Consider the following 24,211-nt stretch of genomic DNA (forward strand, 5'->3'; position numbering starts at 1 on the left):
TAAAAATTTTGGCTTGTTTATTTCCTTAACTTCAGAGACACGAAAAAGTAATTGTTGTACCCTCCACGTAGACATTAGTGATCATTTCCAGTCATTGTCAGCTCTCCCATTTCTGCTACAAGGCACCTGGCGTGCCGGGAATGGACAAAAACCATTTTTCTAAGTACTTGCATTTGAAATTATTAAGTGTTCATTAAGCACCCCCGGGTGCAAAGCACTCTCGGAGATGTTTGTTTCTCAATTTTCTATAATTTCCTTATATTTTTCCCCCTAGCTAAAGGCAGATTGAAAAATGAACTCAGAGCATTGAGTCTGTGAATCATAGTTAATGTGCGACGCCCCCTCCCTTAACTGCACTGTTTTCCTTCCTCCTCCTCGTCTCTCTTGATTTCTTATGAATCCTATAAAGTTCTCATTCTTTTTAACCCCTACTCAGGGACTGGAACTTTTGCTTTACTCCTGACTACCCGGCAGGAAGAAATGGGTGCAAAAGCCCCGACCAGCCCTTGCCCCAGTGTGTGGGTGAGAGCAGTGGAAAAATCAGGAAGGCAGCACAGACAGCCTTGGATAGGCAGTCTGGGCTGCAGGGGCTCGCGGCAGTCTGAGAGCCCTGGTGCGGGATGAGCTCAGCTCATCTCCTGCCTCTGCTTCCCCCCAGCCCCCCAGCCCCCCCCCATTGGCATTAGGGGGCGGTGGGCACCACGTCTTTGCGTGGACCCTTCTAGAAGGAACAAGAAAGCCCAAAGCCCCCCTCCTGTCCGCCCTCTCGGGCTCTGTCATTTGGGTTCTTACATGAGCAGAGAGAAAGGCTGTGTTTTTTCTTTTTCTTTTCTTTTTTTTTTTCCCTTTGGCAACAACCTCGTATAACCTCCAAAGTTACCCATGAATTTACCAAAACTTTTTATGAAACTGTTTTAACCTCTGGTGGGGGTTAAAAAACAAGCTCTGCGAATTTATTACCGGAAGAAGCGAAGCACGACTCTTTATTTGATGTGAAACTGTCTTCCAAACTTCAAGGGAGCCCCCTAGCGCCGGTCTGTGAATACAGGCTGACACAGCATACGTTTGCAGCCTGCTTCTGCCCGGGTGCCCGATCTCGGCCAGGCCTGGGTCTGGATGTGCATTGGACCTGGCTTTACCCGGGGTGGGGGCGGGGGGGGTGCTGGGCACATGGGGGGCTGCTCTGTATACCAGGGGGCCCCTCACCACAGATTTGTCTCATGCTCCTAGGAATTTACGTGGCTGAACTAATGTGTAAGGCTGCAGCCAGAGAAAGGGAGAGGAGGGTTTTAGAGACAGGGAGTCCTGGTGCTTCTGGAAACAGGCTGGACCCCTGCTGGAGAAGGACTTCCGCCATTGTCAGAGCAGGAAGACCCTGGCTCTTCTGTGTGATTCTGTTGCTTGTACTTAAATGCTGCCTGCGTGTGCAAGAACAAACATGATTGCCAGACGAGAGGAGGCAGAAGCCCCAGCTGAGAACAGGAGAGTTGGAGAGGGGAGGAAAGGGGGAGCCAGAGAAGATGGGTAAGAGTCGGGAAGGACTGCACGGGGCGCTCAAGCACCTTTTCGGGGTTTGAGGACTGTCCTGAGGCATGTGATGTGGAATCCAGGATTCCGCCACGAACTTAAGCTGCCTGTCTTTGTGTATTGAGCAGGACCTCTGAAGCTCTCTGTGCCAAGTAGGAGACGTTTCTATCCTCCCCAACTAGGAAACACACCGGCTCTCTTTCAGAGTTGGCCATGTTTTTTTAAAAAGCACATGAAAAATGTTAATAGCAAACCTTTTAAAACAGAGATGCAGGAGAGGAGAGAGGCTGCAGCAGCCTGCCCAGCGGGGGCCATGGTGCCTCTCCTTGGTGCCAGAGTCATTGGGAGGCCACGTGGGGGCGGGGGTGGAGACAACCTGGCTTGCATCTGGTGGTCCCCACCCTCCCTTGTCTGGTCTCTGGGGAGAGTCTTTGCTTCTCCCCATCTTGGTTTACCATCCATAACATGAGGCTTATAATAGCAGTAACTGCTTGCTGTTGAGTTACCATTTATATCATATATATATAATTTAAAATTTAATAATTATAATTTATAATTTAATCAGATATGATTTAAAATGGAGCTGCGTGGTGAGCTTGCCAGCTCATTGTTACTAATCTGTCTTCATAGAGAAGCCAGAGACACACAGAATTTTCCATTAAAGAAACTCTTCCAATTTTTACACGATGGTGATGAATTTGCACTCAAACACACACGTACCCACGGATCCGGACCCACACGCACTCAGGTAGTTTCCAGCCTTCACCTCAGAGGCGGCCTCAGGAGGAGCAGGGAGCGGGGAGGAGGGGAGGGCGCCGGCTGCCGTCTCGCACCCGGAGCACCTGGGGCACTCGAGCCAAACGCCGAACCCAGTGTGCTCACGCTACTGTGGGGCAAATGATTTTTGGGAAAGTGGGCCCACTCCGCTCCCCCTGGGAGGATACAGACAGCACCCACTGTGAGTTCAAGACCATGAGGAATTCTTCAGTGGCCGCTGTGGAAACGTGATGGTGTGACCTCATCCTTGTCCCTGGAGACTTCTCTCTCTCCTTACAACAGGTGCGCGCTTTTTGCCAGCCCACACATCTTGTTGCTTGGCTTCCGTCAGTGGCATCTGTTCCCAGGCTGGCTTCTCCCAAGTTCAAGGGGGTGACACTCCCCTGCACCATGAGAAGAGAACATAGGGGCTGCCCCTTCTGGCTTTCCTATGTCCCTTCCCGATTCCATGCCCTTCCGCCCCGAGGATGGCGCTTGTTGCCCACACACACTTGCTGCCCTGTCGTCGTGACAAGTCTGACTGCTCTCATACCTGGCCCGGTCCTGGCTGAGGCATCTCTCTCAACTTGGGCATCCACACACTTGGGGCTGTTTACTGAGCAGCTACTGCGCATTTGACATTGTTTCTTGAAGGGCATATCAAGCATACTTCACTGTGTTCCCGCTGTCTCGTAAAGTGTTGAGATTTTCAAGCTTTTCCAAGTTGAACAGAGAAAACAACAGAAATTGCATGCTAACGGCGATTCCAAAAAGCATTCTCATAAACACTACAGAGAAGCAAGGACAAGCATTCCCATTCATCTTCATTCAACTGGATTAAATGTAATATGTTATTGATTCTTAAAAATCCAAACATTAGTGGTTCAAAAGAAATCAGTTTTATATGTTTTAATATGAAAACAATTATTTTCCTTTTAAAACTGCTTCCTGTGTCTGCAGGGCTCCCTGTGCTTTCTACTCTGTAGACCGCCGCGCACTGCTCAGGGGAGAGGGCACATGTATTTTCACTTAATAATCTTGATCCCTTCTGCCTTTTGAAGTCTGTGTTGTCTTTAATTTCAACTAATTTGGATTCATTTAAGTAACATTTCATTCTGAATCAATGCATAAATTTTTTTTTTTAATTAAGAAATGGGGAACGTTTTTAGTGAGTTCTAAGTAACTCTGCATTAATGCTAAGAAGACCTGCTTAGCCTGATTTGCTCCAGAGCCTCCTGGAGGAAGAAGAGGCTCTTCCTGATGTGTTTGCCTGTCCCTGCCTCTGCTTGGATGTGCATCCACTGGCGTCACCCTGCTTGCTTTGGTCCTGACATCTTGAGGTTCTCGATGCTTCTGAGGACACAGGACATATTTCTTCTTTGCTTCCAGTTTTGCCACTCAATAAATTTGAGGAGTCACGAAGCAGTCATCTGTGTAGTTAGATAAGGAAGAAAATAATGATTTCTCTATTATTTTGCTTAGAAGAATGGGAAACTAGATTAATCAATGTCTTTTGGAAATGTCTCCTTATAAAAAAGACTGGCTTCTTTCATCAAAGTCATGATTGCAGCTCTTAGGCAAACACATTAGATGGTTTTCCAGGGGCTGGTAGCAGACAATCAAGGTCTGAATTTTAGATCTGTCATTAGGTAACGAGAAGGAACTCTGTAATCCCACCTTTAATGTGGTTAAGAGGGTGTTCAGGGTCAGTGGGTATCATGGCATCTGCCCCTCTCATCCTCTGGTGCACAAGGAAGGGGGAAGGAAGTCTACGAGTCAGAGGACGTTTGGGGATGGGTCGAGATTCTTGGTAATAACTGAAATCCCAACTCAGGAAGGTTTTAAGCACCAGGAAGATGTGGCTCGCTCACGTAATGCAGAGCCCTCAGCGGTCCTGACTGGGACTCCAGCAATGTCACCTGGGCTCTGATTCTCCCATCTTCCTATTGGAGTTGGCTTTCCTCTGGGTTGCTTTTATCCCATTTCATTCCATTTGCGACTCCCAGGGGCCTTAGCTTTTATCCTCCCCACTTAGCGCCTGTGGTAGAAAAAGAGCACTCGGGCTGAAACCCCAGCATTGACTCTGATTCAGTGAGGTTGGGGTCGTGCGCCTGGCCCGGAAGCTTCTGTTTGGGCAGATGGGCAGAACATGCCCGTAGCTGGAGATAGAGAGGTGATCATGAGCCAGCTGACTTCTTTTGGAAAAGGATGTTCCCAAAGGACGGTGAAGATGGACGAACCCGCTGCTGAACTCAGAACGAACTCAGATGTTTATCGTAGCTTCTCTCGCTTCCTTGGTGTGGGAGGTCAAAGCCGAGAGGTTAGCTTTGTTCTCCATGCAGGGTGCTGCAAGTTACTGTGGGCGGCGGTGGCGGCAGGTGCTGTTGGTGGCCTGCCCAGGTTCCCCTTCAGGCCAGGCACCCGCCCATCGCCGCATGCTGCTTCCTGCTCTTCTCTGGGCCCTTCTGCAAAGGATTGCCCTTGGCCGATGGGACCATCTTACCGTCCGCAAGCACAGGGCGTTGCCTGAGTGGGTGTCGGGCTGCGCAGCCCTTGCTCCCCCAACTGGGACACACTGCAGACCTCCCTGTGGGCTCAGGCAGAGGCTAGACTTCTCAGAAGTCACACTGCTGTCTGACTTCTTGTTTCTCCAGCTCCTGTCGGGTTTCTCCCAGGAGCACCCTCTCCAGAAATCACTTTCACAAGAACCCAAGATAGCAGTCACCTGCACACCGTGTGTTGCGGCTCCCCACCATTCACATCCTAATGTCGGGCCTCCCTGTTTTCTCAACACAAAGATTGAAAGGTGTTTGGGAGCTAACCTGAAATATAATAAGTAAAGATGTAGATGAAGCAGGCAATTTCTCCTTCTCATACTCAATACGGACATAAACCATCCGTGACATAAACTATTAACTTAGCCGTCTTGTGTCTCCTGCTCCCAACGCATGAGCCATCATTCTAGCCAGGATTGTGGCGTGCATCTTTGTGTGGCCTCTTGTCACCACAAGGGCCACCTGCCAGAGTCAGACAGGAGTTTCCAGAGCGCAACACCTGCACTTTCATCTGGGCCACTTGAGACTCAGTGCTTCTGGAATTGGAGCTCCATGCTGTCACAGCGCTGGGGCTGCTTTAGTTTCTCCTGGTCCATGCGCATATGCGGCTTCCATGGGTCAACAGGGCCTGTTTTGCTTTTTAAGGCAATCTTCAAGAGATTTATCTGCAACAATATCCAGTGCTTATAACCAAGTCCTAAGTGCCCAAGCATAACTAGGTTTATGTTAACGTTTCGCCCTCCTGTGGCCTTTTTCAGCACCAGTTTTATTAGTGCTCCTGTCAGTGAGCCGGCCCACTAGGGGCCGGCAAGGTGTGAGGCCAGTGCACCTTCCTAAACTGTATTTTGTAACTCAACATGAAGTAACTGGGGAATTCCTCATACAGTAGGAGATTTTGTAAGGATGTGATCATAAAGTGGCTCCATCTTTTCTGAAGGACGAGCTGGGGCAACCTCTGCTAGTCAGGCCTGAGCAATCCTCCACGTACCATGCCTTCTACACGCTCAGCAGTGGCTGAGGTGGGACCAGCGGGTCTTGCCTGACTTGGACGTGACCTTCTGAAAGCACAGTATTTCAGTATAAACAGGTACAGAAGAAGACCCAGCATCTGAGTGATGAGTCAGTCAGAGAGGGACATTCGCGGAAACTCTAGCTTCCCACGCGCCATTGTGAAGAACCACTCACTTTTTAGGATTCTTTAGTGTGAACATCTCTATTCCCAGACTCTGGTTCTGCCCAGTGCTTGGTCCCATTGTGATTTGCTCGTAGAATCTTACGTTATCTGATAATCACCACAGGAATAATCGTAGCTTGTATCATTGGGGCACTTATCATTGGACTAGTCATTATTCTGAGCCATTTTATCATCTCCTGGAAGCTTCTGGACAGAAACACAGGTGCTGTAATTATCCTCATCTCGCAGATGAGGAAATCGACCCAGAGGTAGTAACTGACGTGGAGGTGGTGGTAACGAGGAACAGCAGGAAAGTAGGCGGTCCAACCCCTTGTTCCAGGTCATGAACTACTGTGCTGCTCTTTCCAGACCTCACTAGCTGTCACTGGAAGCCCTGACATGTAGTGTGTTGACCTCTGTGATTTATAAAGACCTATTCTGAAAGAATTCTAGTTATCAAAAAATATGCCTGTCAATCATAAATATACACATGCATCTTATTTTTTTTTCACTTGATTACACATCTTTAAAAAAAAACTTTTAATTTTACTTAATTAACATACAGTGCAATATTGGTTTCTGGAGTGGAATTCAGCGATTTGGCACTCACAACACCCGGTGCTCATCCCGACAGGTGCCCATCACCATCTAGCTCACCCCCCAGCCACCTCCCTCCAGCAGCCCTCGGTTTGTTCTCTGTCATGAAGCGTCTCTTACAGTTCATTTCCCTCTCTTTTTTTCCCTCCTTTTCCCCCTTCCCAATGTTTGTCTGGTTGCTTAAATTCCACATATGAGTGAACTCATATGTGATTTTCTTGCTCTGACTTATTTCACTTAGCATAATATACTCTTGCTCCATCCCCATCATTGTAAGTGGCGAGATTTCATTCTTTTTGATGGCCAAGTAATAGTCTGCTATGTATATATGTACATACACATCGCACAACTTCTTTATCTGTTCTTCAGTTGATGGACATTTGGGTTCTCTCTCTTATTTGGCTATTGTAGATGCTGCTGCTGTAAACATCACGGTGCTTGTGCCCCTTTGAATCTGTATTTTTGTATCCTTTGGGTAAGTACCCAAGAGTGCAATGGCTAGATCATAGAGTACTTCTGTATATAGCTTACACCAGAGGTGACCATATATATATCTGCTGTACAGCAGTAGCTAACTTACATCAAATATATGTTTAGCCATGACTGAAGTTTGCTACTGCTGTGTAACAGAAGACCCCAAATTCAGTGGCTCCTAGCAGTAAGTGTTTTAGTCTTGTCCATGAGGTTTTGGGTTAACTGGGCATTCTGCTGACCTGATCCTGCCTGGTCCAGCCTTGCCAGATTCGCTCACACGTCTGTGGGGGTGAGCTGGGGCAACGGCTGGGAGATTGGCTTCACTTGCATCCCTGAAAGTTGGTTGGGCTTCAGCCTGGGGAATGAGAGTGAAGAAAAGAATATGTCTCCTGACCTGCACTGATTTCCAAGGGAGTCAGAGTGAGAGAAATAGAGCGAGGAGATTCACACCAATCTCTGGGGGCCTAGGTTTAGGACTGCATATTATCTCTGTTGTAGACTACTGGCCAAGGAGAATCACGAGACCAGCCTAGATTAAAGGGTGAAGAAATTGACCCCACCTCACATTGCAGAGGGTGTGGGCATAGGAGATGGTGAATAATTAGGCTGGTTTTGTGTGTGTTGTGTTATCCGCCAACCCTACCTTCTATTTAGAGCACGTGTAGCAATTTAGAACACAATTGTCAGGAGCTCTGGAAAAAAATGGTTCATTTTTTTCATACAACAAGTAGGCTAAGGACAGGAGGTCTGAGCTAGTCTAGCTGGCCGGGGAGCCTCCAGTGACTCAGGATCCTTCTGTTTTTCTGCCACCCTGTGCCTTTATTCTGTGGGTAGCGTGACCTCTGCAGTGCCCGCAGACCTTAAGACTGTGCTGCAGGCAGGGAAAGGGCCTAAAGCCCAAAGGGGAATGCCTCCGGAACGTTCTTGAGGGCTGCCAGCAGTGCTTACTTGTGTCTCGTCGTCTACGGGTGTCTGGGTCACAAGGCCACCCGTGGCTGCAAGGAGTCCAGGAAAAGAGTGTTGTGGAGGTGCCCCACACAGCTTTGGTGTCCCCTGGGTAAGAGAGCATGGAGAGTAATAGTGGAGAGACAGCCCGCAGTGCCTGTCCGAGTGATACCAGCATCCCACCCTGAGGCAGTAATATAGTTGTTTTTTTTTTTAATTTAGTTTAAGTGGAAAAGGGTGTTAATTATACCTTTTTATGTAATTAATAGTATAGATGGGAGTCTGCAAACTTTTCTCTATAGAAGGCCAGTTAAGTTTTTTTTTGTATTTTAAAAAAATTTTGCTAGCCATGCAGGCCCTGTTGCAACTGCACAACTCTGGCGTGATAGGACAGAAGGAGCCCTGGACACAAGGTAGATGTGTGGGCGTGACTGTGTTCCCATCACACTTTATTTATAAAAATAAGTGGTGGGCCAAATTGGCCTACAGGCTATAGTTTGCTCATCCCTGGTTCAGATAATTTGCAGATGTGGCAAAATGATGGAGGCTTAACACTTCCTGCAGTCAGCAGACATGGCAGATTCACCAACGTTGTATGTGGACAAAGTTTGGACTTTTGCACTGTAGTGTTTTTCATTACCATGGTATTAGCACAATAAAGCCTTAGCTTCTCTCACCACTACTGAAAGTAACAATGATTTTAAAAGATATATAGTTTATTTCTCCCAGAGACAACCATCTGTGTAGGTAGTCTGGTCTAGTCTGGTGGCTCCATGGTGCTGTGGAGACCCAGGTTCCTTCTGTCTTCTTGCTCTACTCTCCTTGCCATAGGTTTTCCTTCTGCTGTGGTATAGGATGGCTGCTCCAGCTCCTGCCATTAGGTCTGCATTCCAGCTAACAGAAAAGGGAAAAGAGAAAGGAGAAGGTATCTACCCCTCCCTTAAGGGCATGCCTTGCAAATTCTATGGATCATGTCCTCTCATATCTCTTTGGCCAGAACTTAATTACCTGGTCATGTTTGCAAGAAAAACTGAGAAATGTAGTTTTTAAGCAGAGTAACAGTGCACCTCACCTAGAAAGTAGGTTCTTGTTACTAAGAAAAGAGATCAGGAATAAGGAGGCATCTCACATGCTCTGCCCCATGAGCTAGAGATACAGACAGGCTGAACGTCCAAAACTCTTTTCCATGTAAAGAGAAGTTTCAGTTAACATTCATGCAGTAATGCCATTTTCCATGTTCTGTTTCCTTGGTTAGATTTCCCTCCGTACCCTGACCATGTGCCTCCCTAAGCAGGAGTAAAATCTTGTTCGTGATTGCATTCTCTATCACAGTAACAAGTCGAGTTAAAAGAAAAAAAATTACAGCTAGAACTTTGAAATGCTCGTTAGAGAAGAGCATGTTTTTGTCTGTTTATCTGCAGAAGGCGAGCGATCCCGCTCAAGAGTCTTGTTACTAAACAGCCATGTGCATGTTTACAAGCTTGGGGACGTGCCTTTCTTTCCTGAGCATATACTTTCGGATGCTTCTGTTTCGAAACCTTTTTGCATGGTCTCCCCCCAGCCCCCGATCATAAAACAGGGAACACGTTTTCCTCCTTTGTCCCCAAGGTTCTAGGCACTGTACCCAATGGTGGCTGGTTTCCTCCCTGTCACTTCGATTCAGTCCTTGCTCTTTCCCACCGTCGCCCCCTGAAGAAATCTCAAATTATATGGTGAGCGTCCGTAGCAGCTCGCAGTAGTGGAAACACCTTTGTTACTGACACAGAACAAGGTGTGAGCCCGTCATCACTGCAGAAGCGCATCGCATCGTCTGTACATAGTCCCTTCTTCCTTCTCTGTGCCCCTCACCAACCGCCCAGGGTCTGCTCACGGGTACGCCCATATACCCGCTCGAAGAAGGTTAATACCACGTGTCACTGGGAGGAGAGATGCTCGAGCTGGCTCATAACCCAGGATGCAGAACCTTCCCGCGTGGTGAGGCCCATTGTGGGAACATGGCTGAAAAACACGGGCACATTTCATCTTCTTCAAACTCCCTTCACACTTTGGACCTGTCACCTTCAAAATTCAGATTTAGCCGTTAAAGAGCACTACCCCTTTAAAGAAAAACCCTTGATGAATGCAAATTGACACTAAATGGAGTTTAAGAAAATGATCAGGGTTTTTAAATATGATTATAATCAGTGAGAATAGTAGAGCAGAGTCAAATCATTATTGATCTCACTTGTGGGGGTGGGAGGGAAGAACTGCTGTGAATTAATCAGACGAGATTTTCTGGAAAGCCTGTCCAACTGTGAGTCCTCCCTGGGGTCTGACTCCACTGTAGGACCTCTCCCCCTCGCCCCAGGCTGCTAGACACCTCGTTAACCCTTGGCGAGCCTCCCCCAGGATCTGCCGTCACAACAGAGGGGGAAGTCTCTATGCAAATTTGTATTTGCGATCTCAAGGAATGAAGTGGAAAAGCAGGGTGTGGTTTGAGTTTGGAGTCAAGACTAGTTTTCACTCGGTGAGTTCATGTAACAGGTTGTTTATGGAGTACCTGTTATGTGCCACTCACAGTGTTTTAGGTGCTGGAAAAACCTACAATCAGGACCAGGTCCTGTCACTATGCCAGAGGGAGATGGGCCTAAGCCACAAAGCCATGAGTCAGATGATACAAAAATGTCACAGAGGTGACGGTATTGGCAGCGCTAAGGCCGTAGCAGCCCCACACGTTTGAGGCACAACATCCCAGGCCTGAGCGTGGCGCATGTGCTATCGGCTCATTGAATTCTCTCCACCACCCTTGTAGGAAGGGCTTGAATCGTCCCATCACATAGTTGAGGACACTGAGGCACAGACCGGAGGTGGGAGCCAACGACTTTCTTTACAGCTCTGAGGTGCCAGGATTAGTCACTGGCTGTCACCTCCTTCCTCCCTCGGCATGGGCAGTGGGTGTCTCAGTGAGCTGCCATGGGCCCAGGGCCTCCCCCCGACATTTGCCTTTGAGCCCCTCAGCTGTGGTGGGGGACATGCATGTAGCAAGGACACGTTAACTCGGGGGGAGTCTGGCGCACACTGGGCAACAGGAGAGCCAAACAACCAAAACAAAAACCAAACCAAACCAAAAACCCACAAATCTGATCCGGAAACAGCCATGAAGGTCAATTCTACCAAAGCCAAGGCTTCAAAACCAGTCCATTCAGAGGAAGAAGAGCACCCCTTCCCCGCCTGTCCCTACCCAGATCCCTCTGGTTCAGTAATCCCTGAAGTACCGTGTGGCCCTGGGGTTGGATGAAAGGTTTATTTATCAGACCTAAGCCACTCCTCTGCTTTATCCCCAAAACATGACAGGAATCAGGGTGATAGCTTGAGGGATTCTCCGAAGCCCCTTTCCAATGTTCCTGAGGATCCAAATTGACAAGATAGCCCTTGTGTGCCAGCTCTTGAGGAGTTAATCCCTCTCTCAGGAGGAGAGAGAGAGTGAGAGTGTGTGTGTGTGTGCACGCGCATGCGTGCCCGCCCCTAAAGCCAACAGTCCCCCTTTTCCACTCCACTCCCACCTTCTGGGAAAGAATAGGAGAGAAAACAACCCAGATCACCATCCCGCCCTCACGACCACCTCTGGTCGTGAGCGGCTTTTCCCACTGCGGGCTGTCCAGTTCCTCCAGCTGGAGGGGGCGCTCGGGGTTCCTCGGGAGTTAGAGGGCACAGAGGTGTAGCTCCTCCAGCTGGCACACCTCACTTCCATGCATGTCAGGCTTTATGAGATTCCATTCTTCCCTTCTTCTGCCCTCCAGGTGCTGTTCTGTGGGTTGTCCGTGCTGGTACTAACAGCTTCATGGCAAGCTGTGAACGCCTCCTACCACAGCCCTCACAGTGTGTGACCCATGTGAGCACTCAGAGGGCCCCACACTGGGGCCTGGGCTCTGTTGGGAGGCTTGAAAAGCTCAGTCCTTTGGAACAAGAGCCTGCATTTTCCTTTCCATGAGGTCTGCAGATGAGGCTGTGTGTCTGGACAGCACAGTACCCGGAATTCTGCTGAGGAAGGTGGTTGGACAGGAGAGTGGGGGCAAGGTGTCTGTTTGCTTCAGGTCTCTTCCGGGAGGAAGGAGGCCCTCATGGTCACATGTCAGAAGAGCCGCGTCAAGTTGTACAAGCCGTGGAGAGTAAGGGAGAGGATGTGGGCTTCCAGAGGAACCTCAGATTTTTGTCTAAGTCTTGAGACCTCTAGAGCAATGGAAGGGGAAGACCACTCCCTCCACCACAGAGCTCTGGCCCCAGGAGACAGCACCTGGCACACTGGCCTTTCCTTTTTTCCCAGTCAACCTTTTATTTTAGAATAGTTTCAGACTTACAGAAAAGTTGTAAAGATCATTCAGAGAATGCCCATATAGCCTACCCCCAGTTCCCATTTTTAACACCTTACATTAGTATGGCATGTTTGTTATAATTAGTGATATATTAGCTATGGGTAAAGAATTATTAACTAAGTTATATAGTTGATTCAGATTTCCCTACTTTTTTTTCTCGTGTTCTTTTTTCCAGCCCAGGATCCCACCCAGGCACCACGTGGCTTTTATCATCATGTCTCCTTAGGCTCCCCTTGGCTGTAACAATGTCCCAGACCCTCCTTGTATTTGATGACCATGACAGTTTAGAGAAGGACTGGCTAGGTATATTGTCAGATGTCCCTCTGTTGGGGTTTGTCTGGTGTTTTCACCATGATTAGGTTGGGGTGATGGTTTGGTGAGCAAGACTCCAGGGGTGAAGTGACCTTCTCCACCCATCGTATCAAGGGTGCATGCTCTTGGCATGACTCACCGCAGTTGATGTTGACCTTGACCAAGGGGCTGAGGTCTGTCAAGCTCTCCCCTGCAAGGTCACCTGGCCCCTATGCCCACCCTTAACTTTTTACCTGCAGGAAGTTGGCTTCCCTCTCCCATTCCCCCATTTTTCCATGGGTTTCCTTTGGTTGCAGACTCTGCCCTCTGCCCTCAAGAGTCTCCCCATTCACCAGATTCTGTCTCCTATGATGCATGGTGTAATTAGGATTTCTGGAATAGGGATAACCCGGAGCTGCTCTGTGAGACGCAAGTTCACATAGTCTTTACCTGAACCCAGACATTATTGGAAAAGTAAATTACTTTTATTTTCCTTGAAAATATTGGATAGGAACTGCATTAGAATCCTCACTGAGAAAACATATGTAAGACCTATAGTCAGAGGAGAGAGATTAGCTAGAAAATAACCATAAGGTACATTTCCACACTGAAACCTGATTTAAGTTTTACTATTTACCCTGTGCTATTTCATGGGCTCCCACTTCTGTTCTCTGAGTTTATTAGCAGGTGGGCAGAGCATTCTCGGCCTCAGTGACCTTCATGATCCTGGAATGCGCACATGCGATTCTCTTCTGGGGAGCGTGAGGCACTCAAGTAGAGTGATGTTCAGTGAGAAAAATGGATAGCCTTGGGTCCTCAGATATTGGGGAGAAATATTTCTGAGGTAAACAGACGAATAGTTTTTAAAAACAGAATTTTTGATGGCTGTTTTTGCATAGTGAGGTTAAAAATGCCTTGAACTGACTGGAAGGGAATGGGATCCTGATTTTCCAGCCTGGCCATTGGTCAGTCCCGTACTTTCTGTCTGTGTGTTGTGGCCTTCCGGGTCCATTTGAAATCCTCGTAAATTCATTCCTCCTTCCAGGCCTGCCCAGATCCCTGCAGCGTCAAGAAGCTTTCATGAAGCAGCTCACGCCTTTCTCTGCTGTAACCATGTGATGAACCCAAAAGCGAACACTTGGATCAGACATTCCATTGGGTCCTTTTGCTTCCTTCTCCCTCCTCTAGCAGGTGTAGGAGGGAAACGAATACCCAAGTGTCTCTCTGTGGTGCTCGGTTTGTCCCTTCAGGGAGCCCTCCTTGAGGACAGAGTCCCTTCCTCTGGATGGGGCTTGTTTTCCTATGAGCCTTTTGCCCTTGGGGAAAAGATGTTCCTGGCAGGAAAGACCTTCTGCTCTTTTCTGAATCAGATGCCATTGGCTGGTTCACTACTAAGAGCCAAAGTTTGTACTCACCACCCCCGACCCCCCGCCGCTTCTGGCTTAAAAAGAAGAAAAAGAAGTTTGCTCTTTCTCTCTCCCCTTCCTCTGGGTTAAAGCTCTTGCTGGAGAAGTTATGAGCACAAGACTCTTGTCTTGAAAGTGTCGTCGTGCCTGCCAGTCCTGGGTACTGGCTGGGAACTCTAGAATGCCTTTCTGCCGAATGTGCCTTCCGGTGCCGTTACCTGCGTCATGCCATTTCTGCTCTGCTTGTCTTTCCCTCTGGCATTTGTTAGAGGCCAGCCATGGTCTGTCACCCAGAAAACCTGATAACCAACTCTACTCGATGGCTTTTCCAGTGAGTGTGGGTTAGGGGAACTTCTCGGGAGGAAAATGAATGGCTTGGGATCCTTGGATACACAGGAGTGGGGGAAATCATGAGATTAGAGAGACTAATAATTTTCCCCAATAGACTGAAGGTTGTTTTCTCGTGGTGGTGAAAAAACTCTGAAAATTGGGAGAAGGGCTGGGATGTTGGCTCTCTCCCCACACCAGACCGGGCTTTGGCCTTTGCCTGTGGGCTTGGCTCCTGAGTGTTTCGGATGCATAAGCCGTTTCTCCATCAAGAGCCGTTGGGGCCGAGGTGCCTGAATCAGTTGGTTAAGCATCTGCCTTCAGCTTAGATCATGAGCCCTGGGTCTTGGGATCAACCTCCACATTGGGCTTCCTACTCAACGAGAAGTCTGCTTCTCCCTCTGCCTCTTACCCCCTCCCCACCCCCCCACTCATGTGCATGTGCTGTCTCTCAAATAAATAAATAAATAATATCTTAAAAGAGCAGTTGGTTGGGGCCATCGGACTGTCAGCATGTTTGTGGTGTGCCCTGTCACAAGATCTCTTGCTCGGTAATAATTGCTCCATCTAGAGCCTGCAGCCATCCCCAGAGTAACAGCGTGTGGTGCTTGGAGCTGCTCAGGGGAAGAGGCTCCATGTGGCTCATGGCCAGAGTTGCCAAATGGAAATACAGGGCACCCAATTAAAGTTACATTTCAGACAGTGAGTATATTTTTTCAGCATAAGTATGTCCCAAACATGGCATAAGACATACTTATGCTAAAAATGATCCTTTGCTGACCGGAGATTCAGATTTAAGTGGTCATCCCCATTTTATCTGGCAACGCTTCCCCGAGATCCTCAGAGCACTCTTTCTGGCTGAGGCCTCCCTGGGGGTCTCCATGTGATTCAAAATTTACCTTCAACTTTTCCTTCAAATCTGATTTCACTTCTGAATTGTCATCAATTTGGAGGTTCCTGCCCTTCCTGCCCCATCTGCCTGGAAGCCTGGTGATTTCGGGGTGGAGGAACTCTTACTGGAGTTGATTTCGGGGTGGAGGAACTCTTACTGGAGTTCCTCGTCAGAGGAGTGGAAGGCCGGCTCCATCCTGGCCGTCCAGACCCTCTGGAGCCTCCTGTCGTCAATCATTTTGATCCTTCTAGGTCTCTTCGCTTCTCTGAATGTCTGTCGCTCTCGCTTCTGAGTCCTTGGCTCAAATATACAGGGTTTCCTCCTCCTCCTCAGGGTCCGAGGCCTCCCAGCTGCGTACCCCAACCAGAGGACAGACAAGAGGACAGTGACGGGCCTTCCCCATTACTTTGCCACCTTCACTTCCTTTTTTGCAAAGCTAAATCATGGAAGGAAAGGGGTTAATTTTCTCTTCTCTTTGAAATTCGTGAGGCAGAAAGCATCAAAGCTGCGCCATTCTGGCTCAGAAGATGTACTGGGAAGCCCTAGTAATAGGTGGCAGCGAACTCCGAGCTTGTGTACAGGGTAACATTTCTACACTAGAACCTATTTTAAATTTGATTATCTACCTCATGCTATTTCACCTCTTCTTGTCCTCTCCCCCTTGAATTTATTAGAGGCTGGGTATGGATTTCTCTCCCTGAGAGAACTTTCATAATAATGAAGAGTACTTGGCAACCGCTCATGGTGAATACAAGATTGGAGGGTATTTTGCAAGGAAAATGGATAGCCTTGTTTTCCTCTGTATGAGAGAAATATTTGAGGTGAAAATAGACTAATAATTTCTCGAGATAGAAGTTTTGAAGGCTGCTCTTGCACAGAGAAGTTGGCAACTCCTTGAAGTGATAGGATGCGCGTGGAACATCATAATCCACGCATCTCTTTCTCCCTGGCAGGCTGCCATGGGCTCTCTGTCTCTGGATACCGGCGTCCTTTGGGGCTGGAGCCCTCTTGCCATTTGTCTTCTGCCTTCTTCTCACTGACTTTTTTCAATTTTCATGAGGGGCCTGAGTGAGCAAATCTACCAGAACCCGCTCCTGGTGCTTCTAGCCTGCATTCTTTGATGGATGTTCATGCAATTTTCTCATTATTTTCCTGTCAGCATTCACAGAAACAGTGTAAACTACTTTATTTCAAAATCATTATGTTAGTTTACTCCATGATAATTTAGGCTGTGTATTCTTTCTCTGATTTGAGTTTAGTAATAACATATTTTTAAAGACGAGTCAAGAGGATTTCTTGAATGATTGTTCAGTGACAATACCACCCCCCCCCACACACACACCCAAGGCTACTTTCCTCGGACCCTCGTTTTCCATGCTTAAGTGAATTTTCATTTCATTCTGTGCACATTCTAAACAGACCCTGTGCCTTCTATGTGGAGAAGATTCTGGAGAGCAAATCTTACCAGTCCTAGCTGTCTTTACTTCAGGAAAAGGAGCAGGTGGACAGCTATATGGTGAGGGGTGCCAATGCCCCCACCCTGTGCCTGCCCAGGGCCACTGTCGGGGAGCATTCTGGGAGCTGCTCCGAGGCAGAAGCTCCCCCCGATTGTCCCCTCTCCCTCTAGCGGGTTCAAGTGTTTTACATTCCATTCTTGCCACACCCCCTCAGCTCCTTTTGGTCATTACACAGAACTGTGTATCCGCCTCAAGATTCAGCTCCCACTCCACTCTCCCTCCACCCCTTCTCCGGGTGGAATTTCTGGATCCACGATGCTGTTTACAGTCTCTTCCAGACAAAAGTTGAAGGGCACCTCCCATTTTCTCTCAGACCATGGGTTTCCTTCCCTTATTTTGCTTTAGAACTGCAAAACAGACGTACATTTTTTGGAGGGGGGGAACGGTGGAGTAGAAGTCTTCAGGGAGGGTGTAAAGTTTTTTAAAATGCCTCAAAGTTTGGACTTTCTAGATGGTTCCACTATATCAATGTCTATTTAAAAAAGAAATCTGGAAATATGATTTCTTGATTAGTAGCGATTAAAAATGATTTTTGGGGCAGTATTCTCTCTTTTGTATTCTCTTTCTTTCCTTCCTGTTGCATTGGTGGTCTTACCCCTATTTCCAGGTAGGCTTTCAGTTGCACACGTACCTGAGCTTTTGTTAAGTTCAGAGGAGGCCAGAGGCGCTATTCTGAACGTGGGAGAGAATTTCTGAAGTTAAAAAAAAAAAAGTTTGGTACTTCAAGTTTCACATCATAAAAGGGAGGATTTCTAAAACTGGTGTGAGGACAAAAGAGTGACTTCATAGAGTCCTGTGAGAATTTGGCCCCTGTCTTCCTATTGTTCTTCCTTTCTGCTTTGTTGCCCGTGTCTCAGCTTCTGAGGCACAGGGAACCTGTGAGTCCCAAGTGTCCATGGTCTTCCCAAGCAGAGCACAGGTGACTCTTTTTTTTTTTTTAAAGATTTTATTTATTTGACAGAGATCACAAGTAGGCAGAGAGGCAGGCAGAGAGAGAGGAGGAAGCAGGCTCCCCGCTGAGCAGAGAGCCCGATGTGGGGCTCGATGCCAGGACCCTGGGATCAAGACCCTAGCCGAAGGCAGAGGCTTTAACCCACTGAGCCACCCAGGCGCCCCTACTTGACATTTCATTACCCACTGGGGTCTGAAAGAACTTGGGACCATCCCCCTGTTTTTTCGTGTCAGGATCCATAGAAACTATGCCAAGGCTTTTCCTCCAAAACCAGTGCTCGCCGTGTTGCTGCAGGGTTGCAGGGGCAGGAGTTCTGTTTCTCTCAAGTCTTGAGAAAAGATGAAGCCGAGTTGCAAGTATTTCAATGACTGGCATAGTTGACCCAGCCGGGGTTCTGCCATTATTAAGAAAACCACACATTCTTGAGTGAACGTTGGTATGAAAGTTTTTCAAGAGCAGGGGTCACCTCTCTTCTTTCCCTTTATCCCGGTCCCCTTGCTCTCAGATAGTATGTGAGAAATGCTATTGAATTCTGTCCGTGTACAGGACTTCACATTACTGGAATATTTTAAACAGACTCTTCCACTAATGTTGTTTGGAAAAAGTATCTGAGTGGAAGAGGGTTTCCAGCTTTCCAAACACTTGCCTTTCCTCAAGAAAGCAAAGAGCACCGCACCGGCAGGTGTTCTGAAGTAAGAAATGACCTTTGTGCCACACAAGGTAGCGTACCCAAACATGCCATGGAAACAGAAGAATGTTCCCTCCTCCTCTTTCCCTGGTTTTGTCATCAAATTTGGTTTTATTAGTCTGTGATTTAGAATTGAGGGAAGAGCTAGATTCTCTGTGACCATTTATCTTTTCACAGAGACTGGGCTGGGAATGTTTTCTTTCCTAAGGTATATTGGAAAACCAGAATTGATGAGGCCAACTCCAATATTTTCTTTCTTGTCTTTGTTTCTAGTTTGAAATTAGTCCATTTTCCCCCCTTATCAGGATTAATGAAGTAGAAAAGGAAAGATCTTTCTTCCCAGCTATTATCCTTGAAATGGATCAATTTCTTCTTTTTAAGGATGCAAATCTTGAGGAAAAATGAGCTCTCTCAAATACCTCAATTATATTTTGAGAAATGGACTATCTTTCATAGACTCATTTAGTAATGAGTAACATTGAAAATAATAATTCAAAGAGTAGATACTCTTGATTTCAGTCTTGGCATTATAGATTTCAAATGGTATTTCCAGTAATTGTATTTTTTGCCTCCTCACCTCATTGTCTGCATTTGCTCTGTAAATTTTAAGTACATGATTATGGTCTGGGTATAAACTTCTAACTTAAGAATTGATTTTAAACATGACTTTCCACTAAACATCTTTTAGGGAAAGAAAAACTCTCCAAGAGGAAAATCTGAAATTGATTGCCCTTTATCAAAGAAACGAAAAAGAAATGAGTACTACTAGGAAAAGTAGTTTCTGAAACAAAATATGTGATTACTTGGAAGAGACAAACTTTCAGAAAATTGCATTAGGAGAGGGAAATACCCAGGCATGTGGTGAGGTTTTCAGTAAATGTATTTTCCTGTCCCTCTGATGGGTCCTTCAGCCATGTTCTCTCTGAAGAACCAGGCTGAGCCTTCTTCATCATGTTGGCTCCTTGGATGGTTTTGTGAAGTGACATTTTAGTGGGTCTGTAGGCTGGTTGCTCCTGAGTCTCAAGCGAGACTAGATGTCCTTGTGGTATGATTCATAACTCATGTTCTTTGTGGTATTTATCACAATACCAGTCATTGTGTAATTATGTCCTAATTTTCTTCTCTTCAGCTACATGCATGCTGCATCAACTAGGTAGAATTGAGCTACTTCAATCATTGACCATAAACCTGTATTTAATTCCAGGGTGAGGGAGCCACTCTATTCTTTCTCTTTGTCTCATTTACTTTCTTTCTCACTGGAATCTCTTCCTTTGAATTATGCACATAACTAAACTTTTAAGTGACTGAAATGTTTTAACTAGTTTTTTTTTCCCCCCACGAATATAGTTTAGGGAAGATGCTTCCGAGGCTAACGTTATCAAAGCAGCTGTCTTTCATTGAAAAAACAGAAAAGGTAAAGAGAACTTCTCTGACAGGTACTTTCTGAGATAAAAGGTTTACCTAATTGTGTTAAGAGGTAGAATAGCTAAATATTATGTGAGCATAGTGATGTAGTTCTCTGAAATTAAGTATCTTCATTTTTTTTTTCCCCTTTTAGCCTTTAAACTTCTGTTAGTCTGCCATGAGTGGAATGGGGGTGGTAGGGCTCCCTCGGTGTTGGTCGTGCCCTGCTCCCTCTGTCACAAATCACCTCCAAGTGTTTTCCTAAGAGAAACACGAATGGCAGCCTGAGCTCCAGGGTTCCAAATCCACGAACTCCCTCCCTGCCTCTCTGACGAGAGCTAATGGCTCTGTACCATTATTTTTCCTGTCAGAATTAATGGGGAGATATTCTTTTCCTAAAGCCATTAGTTAAGTAATATTGCTTACAGAATTGCTGAAACAGGATAACACCTCCTTCTCCAGGGTGTAAATCTTAAGAAATGATGAGACAATTGCTTAAACACATCAATTATATTCTAAAGCCTGAACTTTTTTTCTCTACAGTTTCATTTAGAGTTAAGAAACTTTGAAAGTAATGGTCCATAAAGTGGATTCTCTTGACTCAATTTTGGCACTAAATAATTCAAATAATATTAGCTATTTTTTGTTCTCCATTTAGTTTTCTTTCTTCCCCACAATTTGTCCTCTCTTCATTTTAGAGTGTTCTCTTATTGTCTGAGTGTGATTAAAGTTTCAACCTACCAAAAGATTTTAAGCGTACTTTTTCCACTAAATGTGTTTTTTTTTGGAGAAAATGGTAAGTGAAGTGTTCTCAAACTGATTGCCTTTCATCAGAGAAAGAGAAGAGAAATTCGAACCATAGAGAAAAGTGGTTTCTGAAAAAAAGAGATTGAAAAATGATTACTCAGAAGAGGCGAAATTAAAAAAAAAAAAAATTAGGGTAGTTCAGAAATGCTCCAGATTTGGTTAGATATGGAAAAATGTATTTTTCTCTTCTTTGGTGAGTCTCCCCTGCTCTCTGCCCGAGAAGCAGAACTTCATGACACACCAGAGTGTGAGTCTTTCGAGCCCTCTGTCAGCAGGTGTTTTGCGTTCTGACTGAATTGGCCTGAGCCGTAGCTTTGCCCAAACATGCCGGGCACACCCCGGGGGCTTTTCCTTATTCCATTCAGTGTGAATTTTAGGGCCAGTGCCTCTTATTTTTCTTTCAAATGAATAAAGCAATACCATGCTTGTTGCAGCTAAGAAAGCAGTATTGACATACCTGAGGAGAGCTTGATGGTCCCCAGGCTAGGGCCCTCTGCAGCTGCCAGGGTTCCGCTCGTGTTCTCGCACACCTTCCTCTGCGTGCGGAAAACTCAGAACAGACACTTCGGGCTCCTTGCTTTTTCACAACTAGAGCCATCCCATCTGTAGAAGTGTGCGACTCTTCTTCGTCCGTCTTGTATAAAATTCTGGGCCTAGGTTAGAGATTGATTGATCATTTTAATCATGGCATAAAAATCCCTTGACATAGCTGTACCACAGTTTTTTAATTCAACCCTGCCCGTTTCCATGGGTGTTTTGGTCGGTTGCTGTTGTTTTGCTACCACAACTATTGCTGCAGGAAATGTTTTGGCTCCGTTTGGTAGTTTCTCGTTACGTACTTCCCTGCGTAAGGTACTCCCAAAGTACTTCTCCAAGACCATGTTTACTCCTCCGTAGTTTTCAGCAGCATTTGTAAAAAAAAATTTTTTTTATAAACATATAATGTATTTTTAGCCCCAGGGGTACAGGTCTGTGAATCGCCAGGTTTACACACTTCACAGCACTCACCACAGTGCACTCAGCAGCATTTTTTTTTTTTAAAGATTTTATTTATTTATTTGACAGACAGAGATCACAAGTAGGCAGAGAGGCAGGCAGAGAGAGAGAGAGAGAGAGAAGCAGGCTCCCCGCTGAGCAGAGAGCCCAATGCGGGACTCGATCCCAGGACCCTGAGCTCATGACCAGAGCCGAAGGCAGCAGCCCAAACCACTGAGCCACCCAGGCGCCCCTCAGCAGCATTTTTTAAAAGAAACTTTGCTCCCGTTAAGCATGAGGCCCGGGTGAGGCGTACAGCCTCTCCACTGCTGTCAGCGCCCCAGAGCTTTGTGACCGGCGAGCGCCCCAGACTGACCCCCGTTGGCCGAATTCGGACCGCGGGCACATTGGCTAGCACAGCGTTGCTGTGTGAAAATTCATCATCGGTGCTGACAAACACATGGAATCCAGTGTTTTGGTTTCTCTTGGAAAATGGTCAGATGTGGCGAACTGGTCCTTGCCAGTGGCAGTTGGTGGCCCTGGGGGTCTCCTGTGGCCTCGAGCCTGGGCATGCCTTCCCTTCACCACAGTCCCTAGCCCCAGGCAGCCTCCCTCATTTATGTTCTTTGCCTGGGCCCTACAGCGTTTGAGTTGGTGACTTGGTTTCAGGCGGGCCGTCTGTTCTGCGACTCAGCAGCCGGGGGTCAGGCCCTGTCCTGGGCACTGGCTCCCTGGCTGCCTCCTCTTCGTATGACATGCCAGGGGCCTGCCCCGCTCGAGTCAGGATGACCATGGGAAGTCTCGACCCATCACCCCCGGTTAAGAACCACTGCCGCAGACGGATCACAAAACCCTTGTCCTCGGCCGGGTTTGAGGTAAAGCCGTCTTCATTATGTCCCGATTCCGTGGGCCTGGGTTTCACTCTATGAAGGCGCGTTGAATTCCGTACACGGCTGAGCTCTGAAACCCCTGAGGTGTTTCAAACCAGCCCCATGCACTGAGTTGGGAGAAAATATCTGAGAGGAGAAAGTGATCAAAATGCATCCCTTTCATCTCAGGAACAGAAATGTGGAGACGCCACGATTACAGGTGGTTTCGGAAGTAAAAGCTTTACCTAATTACACATACATAAAAGGTACAATTTCTAACTAGTGTATGAAGAGGCTGAATAAGTCCCTGGAATAAAGGTGGCTTCTGCCTTTGTTCACCGGTCGCTTGGCGGTGCTTTCCTTTTGTGAGTTCATGGTGGCAGCTCGGGAGCTAACCGGGTGCCCCCTGGAATGTAGTCCGAGTGTCAGGAAGACACAGGAGGGTTTGGAGAGGGGTCTCTGCAGTGCCCACTCCCCCGTGCCTTCGCTCTCCCTCTCTGACAGGAGGTAATGACTTCTCCACGTCTTCTCTGATTAGAATTAATAGAGAAGTATTAATTCTTTCCCGAAAGCTATTAGTTAAGTCTTAGTGCTCCGAAATTGCTGAAACAGAATAATTCCTTCTTCGTTCTAGGGTGTAAATCTTGAGAAAAGATGAGAGGATGTTGCGGGTGTATCAGTTATGTCCTAGGGAAGAGGATCGCGTAGACAGTTCTCATTTAGCAACAAGAAAATTCTGGAATAACGATACATGAAGTAGATCGGCGAGGTGCAGCCTTGGCATTTATAATGTTCCAAATGGCCTTTCTTTTATGATCTTTTTTCCTTATGTGATTCTTTAATCCTATTTTTGCTGTGTGCCTTAAAGTCACACTCCGGACATGATAAAACTTATAACTGAAAGGAGGGTTTTTTTTTTTTTAAAGATTTTATTTATTTATTCATGAGAGACAGAGAGACAGAGGGAGAAGCAGCCTCACTGCTGAGCAGGAAGCCTGATGTGGGACCCGATCCCAGGACCCCAGGATCATGACCTGAGCCAAACGTAGACACTTAACTGTGAGCCACCCAGATGCCCTGTGAAAGCAAGATTTTAAACCACCCTTTGCACTAAACACCATTTAGTGAAGAGTTTCCAGGTGAGAAGGATTCTTGTCCTGACTGATTGCCTTTCATCAAATATATGGACAAGAGGGTGCCTGGGTGGCTCAGTTGGTTACGTGTCCGACTCTTGATTTCAGCTCAGGTCATGGTCGCAGGGTCCTTGTGTTGAGCCCTACGTTGGGTTCTGTGCTGGGTGTGGAGTCTGCTTAAAGTTCATCCCTCCCTCTCCTTCTGCCCCTCTACCCTCCCCCCACGAAAAAAAATAGTTGAAAACTGCAAGGAAATGCAGTTTCCGAAGTAAAAGATTCGTTTGTGATTACTTAGAGGCAAACTCTCACGAGACTGCATTAGGGTGGCACAGAGACACTGAGACTGTCCCCGATGAAAGTGTTCTTGTGGTCCTCCCTCCCATGGCCCTGGTCTATGGAACTCGGGTCTCAGGCTGCCTCCTGCTGGCTCATGATCACCTTCTGATTAGGATCGACATCCCCCAGACTCTCCCTGAGAAGAGGAAGTCCTGTCTTCCATCATCCTTCCACAGAGTCCCTACCAATGAAGCTTGCAGTATGATTGAGGAAGCGGATGAATCTACTTGCAAA

At 46.9% G+C, this 24,211-nt stretch overlaps 1 protein-coding gene across 13 annotated transcripts in view; it reads left to right on the forward strand.

Annotated features, from left to right (window-relative positions):
- ZNF831 (zinc finger protein 831) overlaps positions 1-24,211 on the forward strand; it is a 109,899-nt gene that overhangs the window by 74,531 nt on the left and 11,157 nt on the right. Inside the window, exon 7 of one of the 13 annotated variants that reach the window (XM_045070507.1) lies at positions 2,158-3,833. The exons of the other annotated variants lie outside the window; for them this stretch is intronic. Coding sequence (XP_044926442.1) covers positions 2,158-2,189 — 32 coding nt within the window. The 3' untranslated portion in view covers positions 2,190-3,833. Of the gene's footprint in view, positions 1-2,157; positions 3,834-24,211 lie in introns of those variants that run through there. 13 annotated transcript variants of the gene reach the window in all.

This window comes from Mustela putorius, unplaced genomic scaffold (assembly GCF_011764305.1).
Source record: "Mustela putorius furo isolate JIRA1106 unplaced genomic scaffold, ASM1176430v1.1 tig00003972_pilon_pilon_pilon, whole genome shotgun sequence".
Lineage (NCBI taxonomy): Eukaryota > Metazoa > Chordata > Mammalia > Carnivora > Mustelidae > Mustela > Mustela putorius.